General features: G+C 47.8%; 2 protein-coding genes across 18 annotated transcripts in view; both read right to left on the bottom strand.

Moving 5' to 3' along the window:
• Window positions 1-6,996: 6,996 nt before the first annotated feature.
• On the bottom strand, window positions 6,997-7,975 carry LOC118514065 (probable RNA methyltransferase CG11342). Its single transcript, XM_036060572.1, has one exon. The coding sequence runs from the start codon at window positions 7,777-7,779 to the stop codon at window positions 7,042-7,044; it is 738 nt and encodes a 245-aa protein (XP_035916465.1). The 5' UTR covers window positions 7,780-7,975; the 3' UTR covers window positions 6,997-7,041.
• A 586-nt stretch (window positions 7,976-8,561) lies between these two features.
• The window catches only part of LOC118514067 (protein turtle), a 17,027-nt gene continuing 11,173 nt past the window's right edge, over window positions 8,562-14,415 (bottom strand). For 12 of the 17 annotated variants that reach the window (XM_036060585.1, XM_036060580.1, XM_036060581.1 and 9 more), the window contains 2 exons: window positions 13,884-13,950; window positions 8,562-13,638 (listed from right to left, as the gene is read on the bottom strand). In XM_036060585.1, the coding sequence (XP_035916478.1) occupies window positions 11,886-13,638; window positions 13,884-13,950 (1,820 nt within the window). In that variant the 3' untranslated portion in view covers window positions 8,562-11,885. Of the gene's footprint in view, window positions 13,639-13,770; window positions 13,783-13,883; window positions 13,968-14,415 lie in introns of all 17 variants that reach the window. The other 5 variants (XM_036060591.1, XR_004906562.1, XM_036060592.1 and 2 more) reach the window with 5 other exon arrangements.

Raw genomic sequence — 14,415 nt, forward strand, 5'->3', positions numbered from 1 at the left:
ACGGTGGCCACGAACTGCGGAAACTAACCCTGTGAACTTTGTTCCAGAAAATTTCAAGATGAGTGCTGAATCTTAATAGCACCAAAGCAAAGCGAGACTCGCATTTCTCTGTGTGCAGTTATGGCGTCCGTTATTTTTCACGCTGTTCCACCGCCTGCATGTGTGCCAACCCCCCGCCCCTCCGACGCCCTTCGAACAGTGCGAAAAGATTCGCCATCCGAGGCCGTGGCGTGTCAGTGTGTATGACTTCGCTACTTCGAGATCAGAGGCGCGCAATGCACCGCGGGTAAGTGCATCCTCTGCACCTTGCTTCCCACAGCGTATATGGCACTGGCAGAGCAGCCCGGCCTGGGTCGGTTTCCGCCCGCGAGGCTCGAGTCCGTTTTTATTTCACCTCGTGTATTATTTACGAACCATAAATCCGGATTTTGTAGCAATTAAAAAGTTTCATCAAGCGAAAGTTGATGCATCCGATGGGTCGATATTTCTTCGGGTTTTAGCTCCTGACTTATTTCCACTTCCTGCGCATTTTAACCGGTGTCTTACACGGGATCGCCTTATGGGACCGGCAACACTTGGCCCGCCCGGTCCTGCATCCCGGATCCTGCTCTGTTGGAGCTCGTTTCTCTTTATTCGCATTGCTTTCGTACTGCCAACGTGTAGCCACTAACGATACGGACCGGGTGGCGAGGGTGCCGGATTGGAGGATGAGAATTGAAAATTAACCTCCACCACTAATGCAGTTGCGCTAGGCTTCATCTTTCCCAGGCAGTGAATTTATACGATCCGGTATGCTTGTCATATTTTATTCCTTCTCCTTACAAAAAAAAAAACGCCCGCAGCCATCGTCTTCCATAAAAGCTTCGTAATTTAAGGAAAGTGATATTAAACATTTATAAGTCCTGCGACCCTCCCTCCAACGGTGGACACCACTGAAACTTTGTGCAGCAAGAAAAATGGACGCAAACAGAGTCTGTGTGGCAAAAGTCGCGTCCTGTAAGCCGTACGCCAACGCCACCACCAACGCCAAGGGAAGGTCCTAATAAAGCTTTTACAATTGTCGATCAACAGCAAAACACATTCACACTGATATCGTTCAAAGTATTAAGCTGTTACATCTATTCCCACAGCAACTCCCCGTAGCCGTTTAATGTTGGGCAAGAAAAAAAAAGAGCCGGATCCCGAGCTTCGTTTCAGGCTCCAGTTCTATCTGTGGAATCGGAGGGTTCTGACCAAGATCCACCCTCGGCCCGAACTCCCAACCCATCTCCCCAGTCTTACAGCAGCAGCTCCTAGATAAAGCGCGAAAAACAATGTAACCGAAACTGGATTGTCGTCGTCGCGCCGTGTACCGATCGTCCCGTGCACTGCATACCCGTAAAGCCAACCAGAAAGCGTGCAAAAAAGCTAAACATTGGTTCTTTATATGCAAATAAAATCGATAAAAATTCTAACCCCGGCATTACGATGAGCACCTGAAAGCCACCCTGGGATTACGGAAATAAAATGTAAGAAGATAATATACCGCAAAATTGAAAGTTATAGGCGGGCCTTGGCGGGTCTTGGCGGGCTGGGTTAGGCCACGAACCATGGCTGCCGGCTGCCGGGTACAGCGAAACACGATCGCAATACTAAATAACCACCTACTTTACGCGCCACAGGTTAGGGCACATAATCCCCTAACAAGTGAGTTGTGTCGCAGCGAAATTGGAAGGAAATCCCTTCCGAAAAACTTTCCATGTCGTTTCAATACGTACAATCACAATCTTTTCCTTTTTTTCCAGGGGGCCCGTTTCTGTCACATGTCTTTCCTGGGCGTTTCTGCCTTTTTTTTCTTTCTTCTTCTTCTCTTCCCAAAATTGCGACAAACCGACCGACCGGAGGGTTGCTGGCTGGGCGGTTTCGAGCTCGATAACTACCTCCGGTGAGCTGTTCCGTTCCGGTCGACTAAGGACCGAGGACCGGGCGGCTTCCGAGCACCTGTCGAAAGGATCCTCCCTGTGGCTGTGTGTGTGTTCGGAAATCAATTGACTAGCACACACACACACACAAACCTTGATCATCCCTCCTCATCCTTCCGTCCGTCCGTCCGTCCGGTTCGTCTTACTCAACACAAAATCGTTAACAGTTTCGCTTTATTTATTCCTTCCTTTGCCCGCAGTATGTCCACCGAGGTGTGTCTTTAAGCCTCGCCGCGGCAGTGATTATCGGAGAGGGTGGGGGGACAACGGGTACCGGAAAAAGAAGAATCATCACTTAAGCTTCTTCCACCATCCTGCCAAATCTTGGGCCAAACTCGTCGATGGTAACCTATACTCGATCGACCCACCCCCGTGAACTAAATGATGACTCAGACAAGGTCCTCACGACGCTCAATAAGATCTATCAGATTTCCATGCTCTGCGCTCGTCGCTCGGATATCTCGTTGGTCGAAAAACAAAATCTATAATCAATTGAACCAACACAAACTGAAAACTTTATCCGGGGCCTTCAGAAAGCATCCCCCCTTCTCAATCGTTTCCCTTCCCTACCTTCCTGCCCTACTACTCGCACATCGTTTGTCGTTTACTTCGCCACTGTCGACCCCTGGCTGGCCTACGTTTGCGCCCAGTTTGGCAATGTTGTCGGAATTCTTTCCACAAACTTCTGTGACGACGACGGCAACCCTAGGCGAGGGGGGGAAAGGGGGGTGGACTGGGCGGACGCGGAAACAAACAGTTTTGGCAGCATTAATCGGAGGACGCCCAAACTCTTACCTAAAAGCAGATTTGCCAACCTACACTACGGGCGGCCTTCAAAAGAGCGGGCCCGGGTGGGTTGGTTGGGGACGTTGGAGCTCGAGATGGAAACGCACGGGAAAAACAAAAAGTCCTCGATTCCGCAAGAGTTTTGACGTGGAGGAGGCCGGGAAATTGCTGTACCCACAAACCCATGAATAAATTGATACCCGTCTCTCCGGGTGATGTGTTGCCATGGCGAAAGCATGGAACACTGTTTAATTGATTTTCTCCTACACTGCTGTGTTTTTCAAATCGGCAAACTCAGCTCAGTGTGCGTGTGTGTGTCTGTGAAGCCGTTTGGTGTGCGTATTTTGGAATTGCTCGTTGTGCTCGTTGTTTGAAAGTTGGTCTGAAAAAAGGGACGCTTTGTGACCAAATAATCAGCAGCGGAGGGACCCAGCGCTGAAGGGGCCTTGCTCGCCGTTCGATAGTCAAACCCGGGAGAGAATTAATCAGAGAGATACAAACTGAATTAATCACGACTTTCCCACAGTTTCGCACACAGCGGCGCACAAAGTTAGGCTCGTTTTGGGCGCGCTACTACTTGCAAGCGGAAACTTGGTGAAAATCGAGAAAACGGAGCAAAAACAACAGCGGCAACGGGGCGGCGCGCACACACAATTGCGAGTCTCTGGTCGTGGCAGGCCGCGCCGAAGGAAGCGATGGGAACGTGGATGGTAATCCTAATTGGGTGGCTGTTTGAAGTAGGAGCAGAAATTTTAATTACATAATCCTTGGTGCGCTTCCATTAGCTGGATTTGTGCGGTGTCCACCCGAAGCTCGCTGGTGGTGGAATTCTTTCAGCCGTGAACTCAGCCGAACGTGTGCAGACAGGCGTGCGGTTTGCGAGGCAGAAAGCAAAATTAAAAAGAAGCCGTGTGAAATTCACGCATTCACGCAACAACTCCCGCCGAGCATCCATTTACCGGAGGTCAACGTGTTGATGGGTCCGATTGGCGAGCTGGCCCGGGCCCGAAGAAACAACTCACAGCGGAGCGGCGATTGGGCCCGATCGATGGCACGGCGCGATGATAATCGAACCGCGGATGTTTATTTACGGACCACGGCACCAGAGCACCAGGAGGCCAATGCGTACAGGTGCCGGAAGATCAATTAAAAGCTCGTAAATTCAATCCCACCGCACGATCGAAAATTGATTGCGAATTCCTATTAAAAATTTACGGGCTCTTAGCGGAGTTCGGGATGTAAAATGCAAATTTGCTTAAATCTCGATAAAAGCTAATATACTTCGGGTGAAAATGAATTGCTGCAAATTCCGTTCCATCATCATCAGCAGCAGCAGCAGCTCAACTCAGCATCCATCCGCTCGGTCTGTTCGGGCCCCGGCAACAACTGTCACCCTTATAAGCCCTCTCTCTTTCCCTTTGCTCTCTGCGCCGTACAAAGCCGGATTTCACCCGCACCTTTTTTAATGGATTCACCGCACCGCCAAAACATTACGCCGGGGGAAAATGTTGGTGCCCGGACCCTTGGCCCCTTGGTCCCCGCAATCGGTTGAAGTTCGGTGCGGAAGTTCGTCCTCGTGCCGGTTCGTCCAAGAGCTGCCGGTTAAACTCCATCAGTAAATTAAATTGCTTGCCAACTTACGGTTGACCTCCTGCTATTCCTGAAGGAAAACCGCACAGAATTACATGAGCTTTAGAGTCATCGCCGCCCCCCGTCCGTCCTGCTCGCTTCGGTCCCTCCCCCCCCCCCTCCCCCTACTCCCGTCACGTCTCGCCTAACAAAATGGCGGTAAGGGTCAAATCGGAGGGAGTGGGTCAAACCGTAAACCCCATTTTTAACACTCACAAAATCATACCGCTGCTACTGTTCGAGTGCACACACACCACACGTGTATGTGTGGGGCGATGCAGAATGTTGCAGAAATGGTCGATTTTCAACATTTCACACACTTCATTCTTCGTGAACTGTGTAGCACACGGTGTAGCAGGCGTCCACTGCTCCACCGGGGTCCGGGACTACCATTTTGTGGTTTTCGTTTCAATTAATTATTTCCACTTGCCGCCAGCCACTTTCCCCACTCCTCCCCCCTCGAGGACGGTTGGTCACACCATACTAATTTTCTAAAATTTCGATGCACGTTGTGTCCACATTACCGATGCAAAATGCCCACTTCCGACGGCTGCCGTGTAGTGCTACTACGGCGGACAACGTTTGGCCCGGGGAATTGCTTGAACTTGAAGTGTGAAGGTGAATGCCTACCTCATAACGAAGCGAGTGCAGCAGCAGACGCTGATGCTGATGCTGCACAGATGCTATCTTCACGGAGCAGATGGAACTCGGGGAACTCCGAGACAGAGAGACACACTGCAAATAATCACACTTTCCGACAGGAACATCTTTAACAAGATATCTTTACTTTTCCAGATCTGTGGCCCGAGGAGCGTCGTACGGGTGTATGTGTGTGTGTGTGTGTGTCTGCATCGAAGCATAAAACACCCATCAACGCTATCATCATTATCTTATTGACAGTGGGAGAGACTGTCTGTTTGCTGTTTGGCTTTGCGTTGCCGTCTTGGTGCCACGGACCAGCATTGCTCACGCGTGCAAAACCCCGAAGGTAAGCATCCGTCCCCGTGCCCTTCCCGTTTCCTAAACAAACCACATGCTGATAAACACACCCACTCGCACATCCCCCCGTATGTGTGCATGCACCCTCCTACCAGAGGAGGTTCCAATTCTTCTGCCAAAAATTGGTGAAGTTTCCTCCCTTTCACCTCGGTCGAACTCTCTCTCTCCCCTTATGCGGTAGAATTTTATTGTTATCTTATCTGGGGAAGCATTACAATTCGAACTTTTCCATGCGGTGGCGTGAGAGAGCAAACGTATTTGGCCACTTGCTGCTCCCGCACAGTCTCCAGGGCCACACCGAATACGAAACGAACAGAGGGCAATAGTTGAATCCGCAAGTCGGTCGGCTCAAGAAACGGTGGCTAAACGGATGGTTATCGTTGTTGCCAACTATTAGACGGTCGTTTCGTTGTGCGCTGCTGCTGCTGCTGCTACTGCTGTGATGCACCGGCTCTGTAGCTCTATCTCAGCCGAATGTGAAAAGAATTGCCAGGAGCTAATTTAATCAATTTATGAACTAAAGCCTTCGTTCATTGAAAGCCCAGGTTCATTAAATGGCGGCCCCAAAATCCGGCCCAAGCAAAAGGGAAACAGCATTAGCCGTGATGGGTTAAAATAAATGGTTTTCAATGATTTTGGTACAATTCACCAAGCCCCCCAGGACAAACAAACAATCGATCGACCGATTGATGATGTGCGCGGTTCCGCCAGCTCTTTGCATGCGAAATTAGGCGGCTATTATTTATGCACCTAATTCCAATTGTAAGTGTCAATAGACACCACCACCGACACGTGTGGCGGGTGGGGCACAGGCACAGCAGATCGAAGCACATAAAGCGCAATCCATTAGCGCGGATCGTCCTCTGTCTTTGCGCGACTGACCCGCGATTCGTGATCATGAATTTTGATCGAATTTCCCAACCTCAAGTCGTAGGCGGCAGCAGCAGAGTAGCGCGCGGTGTACATGATATCGACGCCGCTTGAGAACCACACCATGTGCAGCTAAATCCCACTCCTTACGAGACCTTTTTTCTGTCCTATTTCCCTTTTTTTTGCTTTGTTTTCGTTTCCCATCCCGCAGCAATCAACAAGCGCTTTTGGTTTGATCAACGGCGGTTTCGCTTTTGAATCGCTCGCCATCACCACCGGATGGCTGAAACGGTTAGATGGAAATTTTTAATGGATGGCGCTCTCGAAACCATCATTCCGCCGTGGATGGAGATGGGTTGGCAAACAATACAATAAAACTATTGTTTTTTGGAGGAATCACTCGCCGGAACCGGATCGTTACTCAATCCCCTCGACGACGCATGCCGTTGCATAAAACGAGCCAAATCAATCGTGAGTCGGGCGATTCGAACGAACACCATCGAATAGATACAAAACATTATTGGCCGTTCATTGTTGGGAAGTGTATCGAATTTTTGCGGTATTGCTGAGCTGGAAAAGTTTTAGTCTAATGAAGAAAAACGAAAAGCGAAGGACGGCACCTGAAATATCCTTACCCAAGACATCAACCACACTGACACTTTCGTTCGAAAGCTCCGATCCACAAACCTTTTCAGAGAGCTTTCGCAAGCTAAAAAGCCGCGCGGCTTCTTGTACTAAAAATACCGAACGAACTGTTCTAAACAGGGCGCCTGAAATGTTCGTGGCGTTTATTTGATCACAAAGGCTGTTGGCGCTTCTTAAAAAATATTAACTGCCTATCGAACTCACTCTTTTCAGCGCTTTCCGAGACCATTTCGAACCCTTTCGATCGTACGTAAACCTTGATGTGGTCCTCCAGCACTCCGCCACCGCCTCTCCACTCAAGTTCCTCGTACAGTGGATACGCTTGGCACGCGTCCCGTTTCAGTCGACGTACCTGGTCGCGATACTTTTTCCATGCCTGCAGCTCCAGTATAAGCAATTGGCCCTTATCGCACAAGTAGTCCAACACACGCCGCAGCCCAGCATCGCCGCCGTTGAGGTGGACGTACATCAGTACGGAAAAGCAACAAACTACATCGAACCGCTCGATGCCTAACCGCATCATGCATTGTTCGATTGGGTCCGAGCCGTTGTCGGTGGTCGCTGCTTGCCGGGCAATGGTCAGTATGTTCCCGCCGATGAACTCGATGTCGGGAAATTCAGCTCTGGCTCGATCGCACAGCTCTTCATCGATGTCGATGCCAACCGCCTTTACTCGGGCGCCTACCTGCTCCAGTACGTCGCGTACCTTCGCTGTGAACCGGCCGGAGTTGCAGCCGACGTCAATCATGTGCACCACCGTATTCTGGTTGTTGCCGTTCCAAAACGTTCGCAAGCACTCTCGCAATATGTCCGATCTGCTGTCCTCTGCCCGGAACTGGTAGTAGTTGTGGTAGTTGCCATGTTTCACCTGCGTTTCGGTCTCATCCATATTCAAGGTGTCTGCTTCCCGTGTACCGGCACATGAAAGCAAAAACAAATAAGCAGCTTCACAACTCTTTTTTCCTATTCGTTGAACTGCAAAAGTAATCCTTGTTTTGTACTGCAACAAGCCGAGCACAGCAGAAGTCTGAACGTGTTTCGCATGCTCAACAGCTGTTTATTTTGGTTCTCCTGTTTAGTAAACATCAGCCCACCCATCTGTCATCGTGGGAAGCGAGCTGTCAAGTTGATGTCACTTTTTTTGTAATTTAAACTTTAACGGTTACATGCTCCGTTCAAGGTGTATGTATTTAGAAGGTGGATTTTTATCGATTTGACAGGGCGACATTTTAGTCGAGTTATGTCAGAGTTTGTTTACAAAAACATATGGTATGGGGCTACCAACATGAACAAACAGCCTCGATTCTCAGTCCTTTGAGCAATTTCGCTAATTTATGGGTCATCTTCGCATATTAAGTGTTGTCCCACAGAAGATTGACGATATTTGGTTGCATTTTTCGTCAAAAAATCGCAAGCGATACCACCACCGGCGCCTCCTCCGACGCTGCCGTCACTCTTCTCAATACCCTTCCCCTTGATCACCTCGGAACTGTTATGTCAGGTCGAGAAATGTCAATTTGCTCTAAACAACTCTACCTTCTATATCTACATACCTTGGCTCCGTTACAAAACCGAGATGCTCTAGCTTTATGTCCGCATGAAAATGGGTTCTCTCTCCCTCGATGAATCAATCGATTCATCAGAAGGCGGCAGAAAAGAAAGGCGTGCGTGTGTGTGATTTACTTTTAGATTTATTTATTTTTCTTTAGAAATCATACAATCTATCGTGCGTTACAGTACAAATAAGTATCATAACACTGAATTTATAAATAAATAAATGCATCGCAATAATAAATTAATTTGCTCCACGCATCCCTCCATTCCCACCACCACTAAATTGTCACCGTCTGCTGACGAATCACGAATGCGCGCGCGCTGATCCTAGCACAAACTCACTTGCACGTGCTTAGTAGTGGCAGGTTCACATGGACATGGATGCGTACTTTGCTTGAGTGAGCGTGGCCGCGGCAAGAGTGAGAGCGAAAAATATCAAATCGAACAACAGAGAACAGAACGTGTCAGATGCAATGTACTCCAAATCACAGGAAATACAAAATTAAAGCTTCCAAATCCAAAACCAATCTCTCTGCCGTGTTTCTTTTTTTGGTTTTTGTATTTTTGTTTTGTTTTTTTGTTTGTAATTCGTTATATATTCAATAGCTTCCATTTTCTAATCCGATAATTGTTATTATTTTAAGTGTTTTTTTTTCTTCTAAACCTTACTCGATATAAACTAGAAGCTAATGGAATGTATGTATGTCGGTTCTGCTTTCTCTATATTGTTTGTTTGTTTGTTTTGTTTTGCTTATGGAAATCATATGAGAACAAGGAATATATTTATATACAAGTTACGCGATTAGACGATCCGTTGTCGTATCGTGTCATGTGGTGTGTGGTGAGTCCATGCTTTCATGTTTCGCCAGCGACTAAGATGTGTCCTCCTCCAGCTCTTCTTTATGCTGCATTGTCAAATCAAATAAGCCAACCCCTGAATGAAGTGTTTTTGTTAGTGTGTGTGTGTTTTTTTTTTCTTTTCTCAATTGCCTTTTCGTAGCGCGAATGAGAGATAGAGAGATCATCGATCGTGTGTTACTAGTTAAACTGCCCTAGATAGCTATTATGTCCTATCGCTTGTTAAAGAGATTTTACTTCAATTTAAACAACTCCCTGGCGCTCTGCCTGGTGCAGCTTTTGCTTTAATAAAAACCGCCCTTTTCCATTGAGCGAGCACTGAAACCAGTTCAATACTTGTTTTCTTCGGCTATAATTAATTATGGTATGCAGCAAATTGGGCTTTCCGTTTTGCGTTAAACAACCAAACAACTTATCAGCCAATCTGTTTAATGCTGCTGCTCTCACCATCATTATGAAGTTGCGTGTGTATTTTATAAAAATAGCATCGACTCAAAACTCAAAACGTAATGAGCATAAGTAATGTGGCATCTATCAGATCAATTTCACTGACCCGTTTACACATTTCGAAACTGGGTTAAAAGTAAACAAATAAGCAAAATAAACTAAAAACAAATACTTCAACCACATTAGAGAGTATTAAACATATTATAGCAAAACGGTAAACTTAATCATAAAACGCAAAGCGAAATAAAACAAGAACAACCACTTCGCGTGTTGCTAGGATACTGATTTCTTCCCAGCGTCAGCATGCTTCGTTCGTGTGTTTTGGTTCCTACAATCAAAGACAGCATCGGTCAACAAGAAGATATAATTTGTGCAGTTTTTTGTTTGCTTTTCATCACGAAAACTCGCATTATCTCTAATGGACTGCTCTGCTCATAATACACACGAACAACAGAAATCAATCGTTCGTTCGATAGTTCGTTCATAGCTCACAATATGGTTGTGTTTTGTTTCGTTTGCCTAGCGCACTCAACTGTTAATTGTTCGGCTACATTGAGTCGTGCAGCACAAAACTGTCGTGTACTAGGTGTGGTTGTCTCGTTCGAGAAAATACGATCAATCGAAAATGCTTTATATCAACACGATTTGCTCACCGACACCATGCTTCATTCCGTTTGCTAAATTGTGTGTTAGCCTTTCTTGGCTAGTTTTTCGCTCATTACTCATTTTCCGGATTTGAACCCGCGAAACCACCTTCTCATGTCCACCTTCAATTGTTATAATTTGTTCGAATTTGTTAATTCTCGTTTGTTTGCTAGTTTAGAATGAATGGTTTTTGTTGTTGTTGTTAGCGCTTGTCCCTATTTACCTTATCGACCACGGAACACCACGGAGCAAGCGGCACCATTTATCGTCGTATGCTTTTGCCTTTCTTGTTGTCTCGTTTGTTGTCTACTTTTCACTACTTTTGCCAGCATCCACAGCTTGCTGTTCGACTTTTTTGCTTGTTGCTTGCCGTTTTGCGACAGCGAACACGTGCTCGTTGTGCCTCCAGCATGTGTGTGTGGTTGCTATGCTACTAGATTATATCTTACTCGTAATCTCTTACATTTTACTGTTTGTGTTGCTTGCTTGTTTGCTTGCTTGTTTATATGTTTGCTGTTGTTTCTTTGTTTGCTTCAATTTCGTTTTTCTTCACCCTCTGCTGCGCTCGAGTTTCCTTTTCGTCTGAGGATGGGCTCGGTGAATATTGTTCGGGTAGAAGAACATTAAATATTAATTACGTTTTTTCTCGTCTTGTTTGCTATTTCCCATGTTCTCATGTTCAATTTTAATCGCTTTCGCTCTATAATGTGCAGAAAATTGTTTTGTTTTATCGCTTACAAATGGGTATTGTTCCATTTAAGAGTTTTGTCTTGTGAAATGGGTGATTTTTAGTATCAGTAAAGGTGAGCGTGCTTCTATACGTGTTCTGAAAAAACTTTTGTTGCTGCATTCTTGAGTGTTGTGTTATGTGTGAGTGGATTTGTGTGTTTATCTCGCAAATCGTGACCACTGCTTCATTCCCGATCCGATCATTCTTCTGTATGTAGTTGTGTATGCCCGTTTGCTTGCTGCTTATTTAGCATTATTCTCATGGTTACTAGGAATGGTGGTAATATGTACCGTGGTAGTAGTATCCGATCTACCGTCGCTTTCCGTTTCCGCTGTAAAACGCACCGAATCTGAAATCGTACGAGCGTGTCCTTTTTCGTCCATTTCGGGTGGTAATGGTGTACGTATAAAACTATTTAAAAGAATTTAATTGCTATTGCTTTGTGCACAGACCAACAACTTCCATTCTGTCAGGCTCGAGTCACTGAGCTGAGCGATCATCACTCTTTGCGAGCATACTCACTCTCTCTCTCTCTCTCTCACTAATCACAGCTAAAACGTAATTAATGGAAACTGAAACTCCGAGGGTGGCACGATCGCAGATTCCGTCGTCCTTAGCACCCCAAGGACCCTGGGTACGAACGATGTACAAAATCGACGCTCGCGCATCCCTCTCCCGGGGGCGACTCGGGTCACTAGCGGAAACAACACATACACTTACAACTTACCGCCTCCGGTGGCTCGCTCCGCAGCTCCCAACAGTTAGCAGGCACTCTCGAGCTCTATCACACTCGGTCCAGTGACGGCCTGTAGCTGCTGTCGCTTGCGATACTCGTTGAATTCCTCCTTCATGGCCTGCACGCGTGCATCGATATTGTCGTAGCGCGACTGGCCTCGCTTTCGTCCACCGCTCAGCGAGGAAACGACACCAGTCAGACCGGTCGCGCTCCACAGCAGATCGCTCGACGTGGAGGGAAGCGTCATCAGATGATGAAAGTCGTCCCGGATCATGCCCGTCGGCGTGGAAGCCGTGGGCGTTGGCGTGGAAGGATCAAACTCGTAGTGGCCGTCAACGCTGCCCACGTCAGCCGTGTTGTTGATGTTGGCCTTTTCCGACGCTATATTTAGCCGCGTAATTAGCTCCAGCCAGTGCGACATGGAATATGGCGGATTTTCGAAACGACCTCCCCCGATCGACAGCGGCGCTGCGTGGTGAAGGCTGGGCGGGGGTGGTGGCGGTCTGTACGGTGGCAAGTAGCGCCATTCGCGTAAAATATTGTGATGCGACGAGGGCGCACCAGCAGCTCCAACCGTTGTCGTCGATGTACCACCGCTCGGTTGGGTGTTATTGCTCGAAGTGTTTTTGCTGCCAAACCCGCTCGAGCTGGAATAGCTCTGTGGCGAGTTCTCTAGGCCCACACCGCCACTGAGCGAGGTAGTGTTGAGATTGAGATTCAACATTGGCGATCGTAGCTCCGGTACGACGGTACGGTTCAGATTTCGAGGCACACTCCGAGGATAGTAGCGGGACAGAAGCTTGGAACGATTGTTGCTGTACGGATGGGTGGCTCCAGCGGCCGTTGTTCCAGCTGCAGCACCGTAATAACCCCAGGAAGGTACGTTTTGATACAAATTCTGACGGTTCGATTCGGGCAGTGAGGAGGCGCCCGCCGGTTGACCATAGTAGTACGGCAAGCTGACGGACACATCCGATACCGGTATAAATCCGTGCGTCGAATGATGGTGATGATGATGGTGGTGGTGATGATTCGCCGACATGTGCTGCAGGCTTTGCAGCACCGGCAGCTCGTGGTTGTAGTAACGATGCACGGAATGGACACTTTGCGGCGTCGGGAAGGAACGCTCGGCCGAGCTGAGATGGTGCACTGAGCTGAGATCGCTGAAGTACAGTGGAGACCAGGGCGAGTTAACCACCTGCGGGCTGGAGGTGGCTGGCGAGCTGGCCACGACTTTTGAAATGCGAGACGGGGTAGTGTAGATCGTTTGCGCCAACATCGGTGGCAACGTGGAGCTTATCGACGAAATCATCATGTTGTTCTCGGGCATCGTGTTGGTGTACAGGGAGTGCTGCGGTTCAGCCAACTGCGGACCCGGCCCTCGTCCAACGCCCATCACATCGCCATGATTGCTCAGCGTCGTTTCCAGCTGCAGGCTCAGCTGACTCGGATAGGACACGAGCGGCCGTCGCCAGGAAGCCTTCGTGAGCGAGGGAAGTCGTTTGGGCAGAAAGCCACCGTCGTCGCTGCTGCTATACTGCGACACGATGCTGTTGCGCAGCGACACGATGCCATCCACCAGGTCCTGCGACAGCACGAATCGTCCGTCGGCCGAGCGATGAATCTGTCCCACGTTCAACGATTGGTCGCCGATAAATTTATTCGAATATATAGAATCACAGTTTTGACAACGTCCTGGTGGCCAAATCCAGTGTAATATAGCTATCAGTATGTTTAGGCCGGGAATACGGCTTGCCTTTCTTTCTCCTTGCATATATCTATGATGACGAAGTAAAATATAGAATGGAAAAAAGGACAAATTATCAGACACTGATCGCGTACGGTCATTGCAAGCTCAAGCCACACAAACGTCCGTTGAGAGAAATTTCTGTATACAGTCTTTTCATTACCTTCGTATCTATCTTCACATGATAAGCATGAATGCAAGTAAAAATACAATGAAATAATTTTAGTATCACAAGAAGGAGGACTGGCCCTAACCTAACCCCTTTAAGCTACTCACCTTTTCAAGGGTATGGGTTGACTAAGGGCGTTCCTGTCGGTTAGCCTCGCCGTTACCATGTTGAGTTCTGTAATCGAATAATTTCTACCGATTAAAAAGGGTGGTAATATCGAGCCATTCTTATAGTTTCCTTCCATCGCACGCTCACACGATCGCGCGACGAAGGAAACTGCAAGAAATGGTTTGCCCGTTCCAGTCAGAGAAAATGATTCTGGCACTCGTCAAGGCGTATACCAACATATGTTTTGCATTATCGCCACACTCGCCCATCATTATTGATGCCTGTTGAAACGTCCACCAAGCGGTCCACTGGCAGGTAATGTGGCATGAACAGTTCACCGCAACAATAATGATTTCGAGCAAAACCGATTTCGAGAGACTCATTTTCATCCACACAAGCATGTTTTGAATGGTTTAGTCACTCATTACAACTATGTTAGTAGCCAACAGCGGAGGAAATGAGGTTAGGATTAGTGTTGCTAGTATCCAGAGAGAGAGAGGCGACAGTATACACCCTGACTACGGCACCCGA

Source organism: Anopheles stephensi, chromosome 3, assembly GCF_013141755.1.
Source record: "Anopheles stephensi strain Indian chromosome 3, UCI_ANSTEP_V1.0, whole genome shotgun sequence".
NCBI classification, from domain to species: domain Eukaryota; kingdom Metazoa; phylum Arthropoda; class Insecta; order Diptera; family Culicidae; genus Anopheles; species Anopheles stephensi.

What these genes read in the sequence shown, in the direction of transcription:
- LOC118514065 (XM_036060572.1), bottom strand. Translation starts at nt 7,779, where the DNA reads ATGGATGAGACCGAAACGCAGGTGAAACATGGCAACTACCACAACTAC.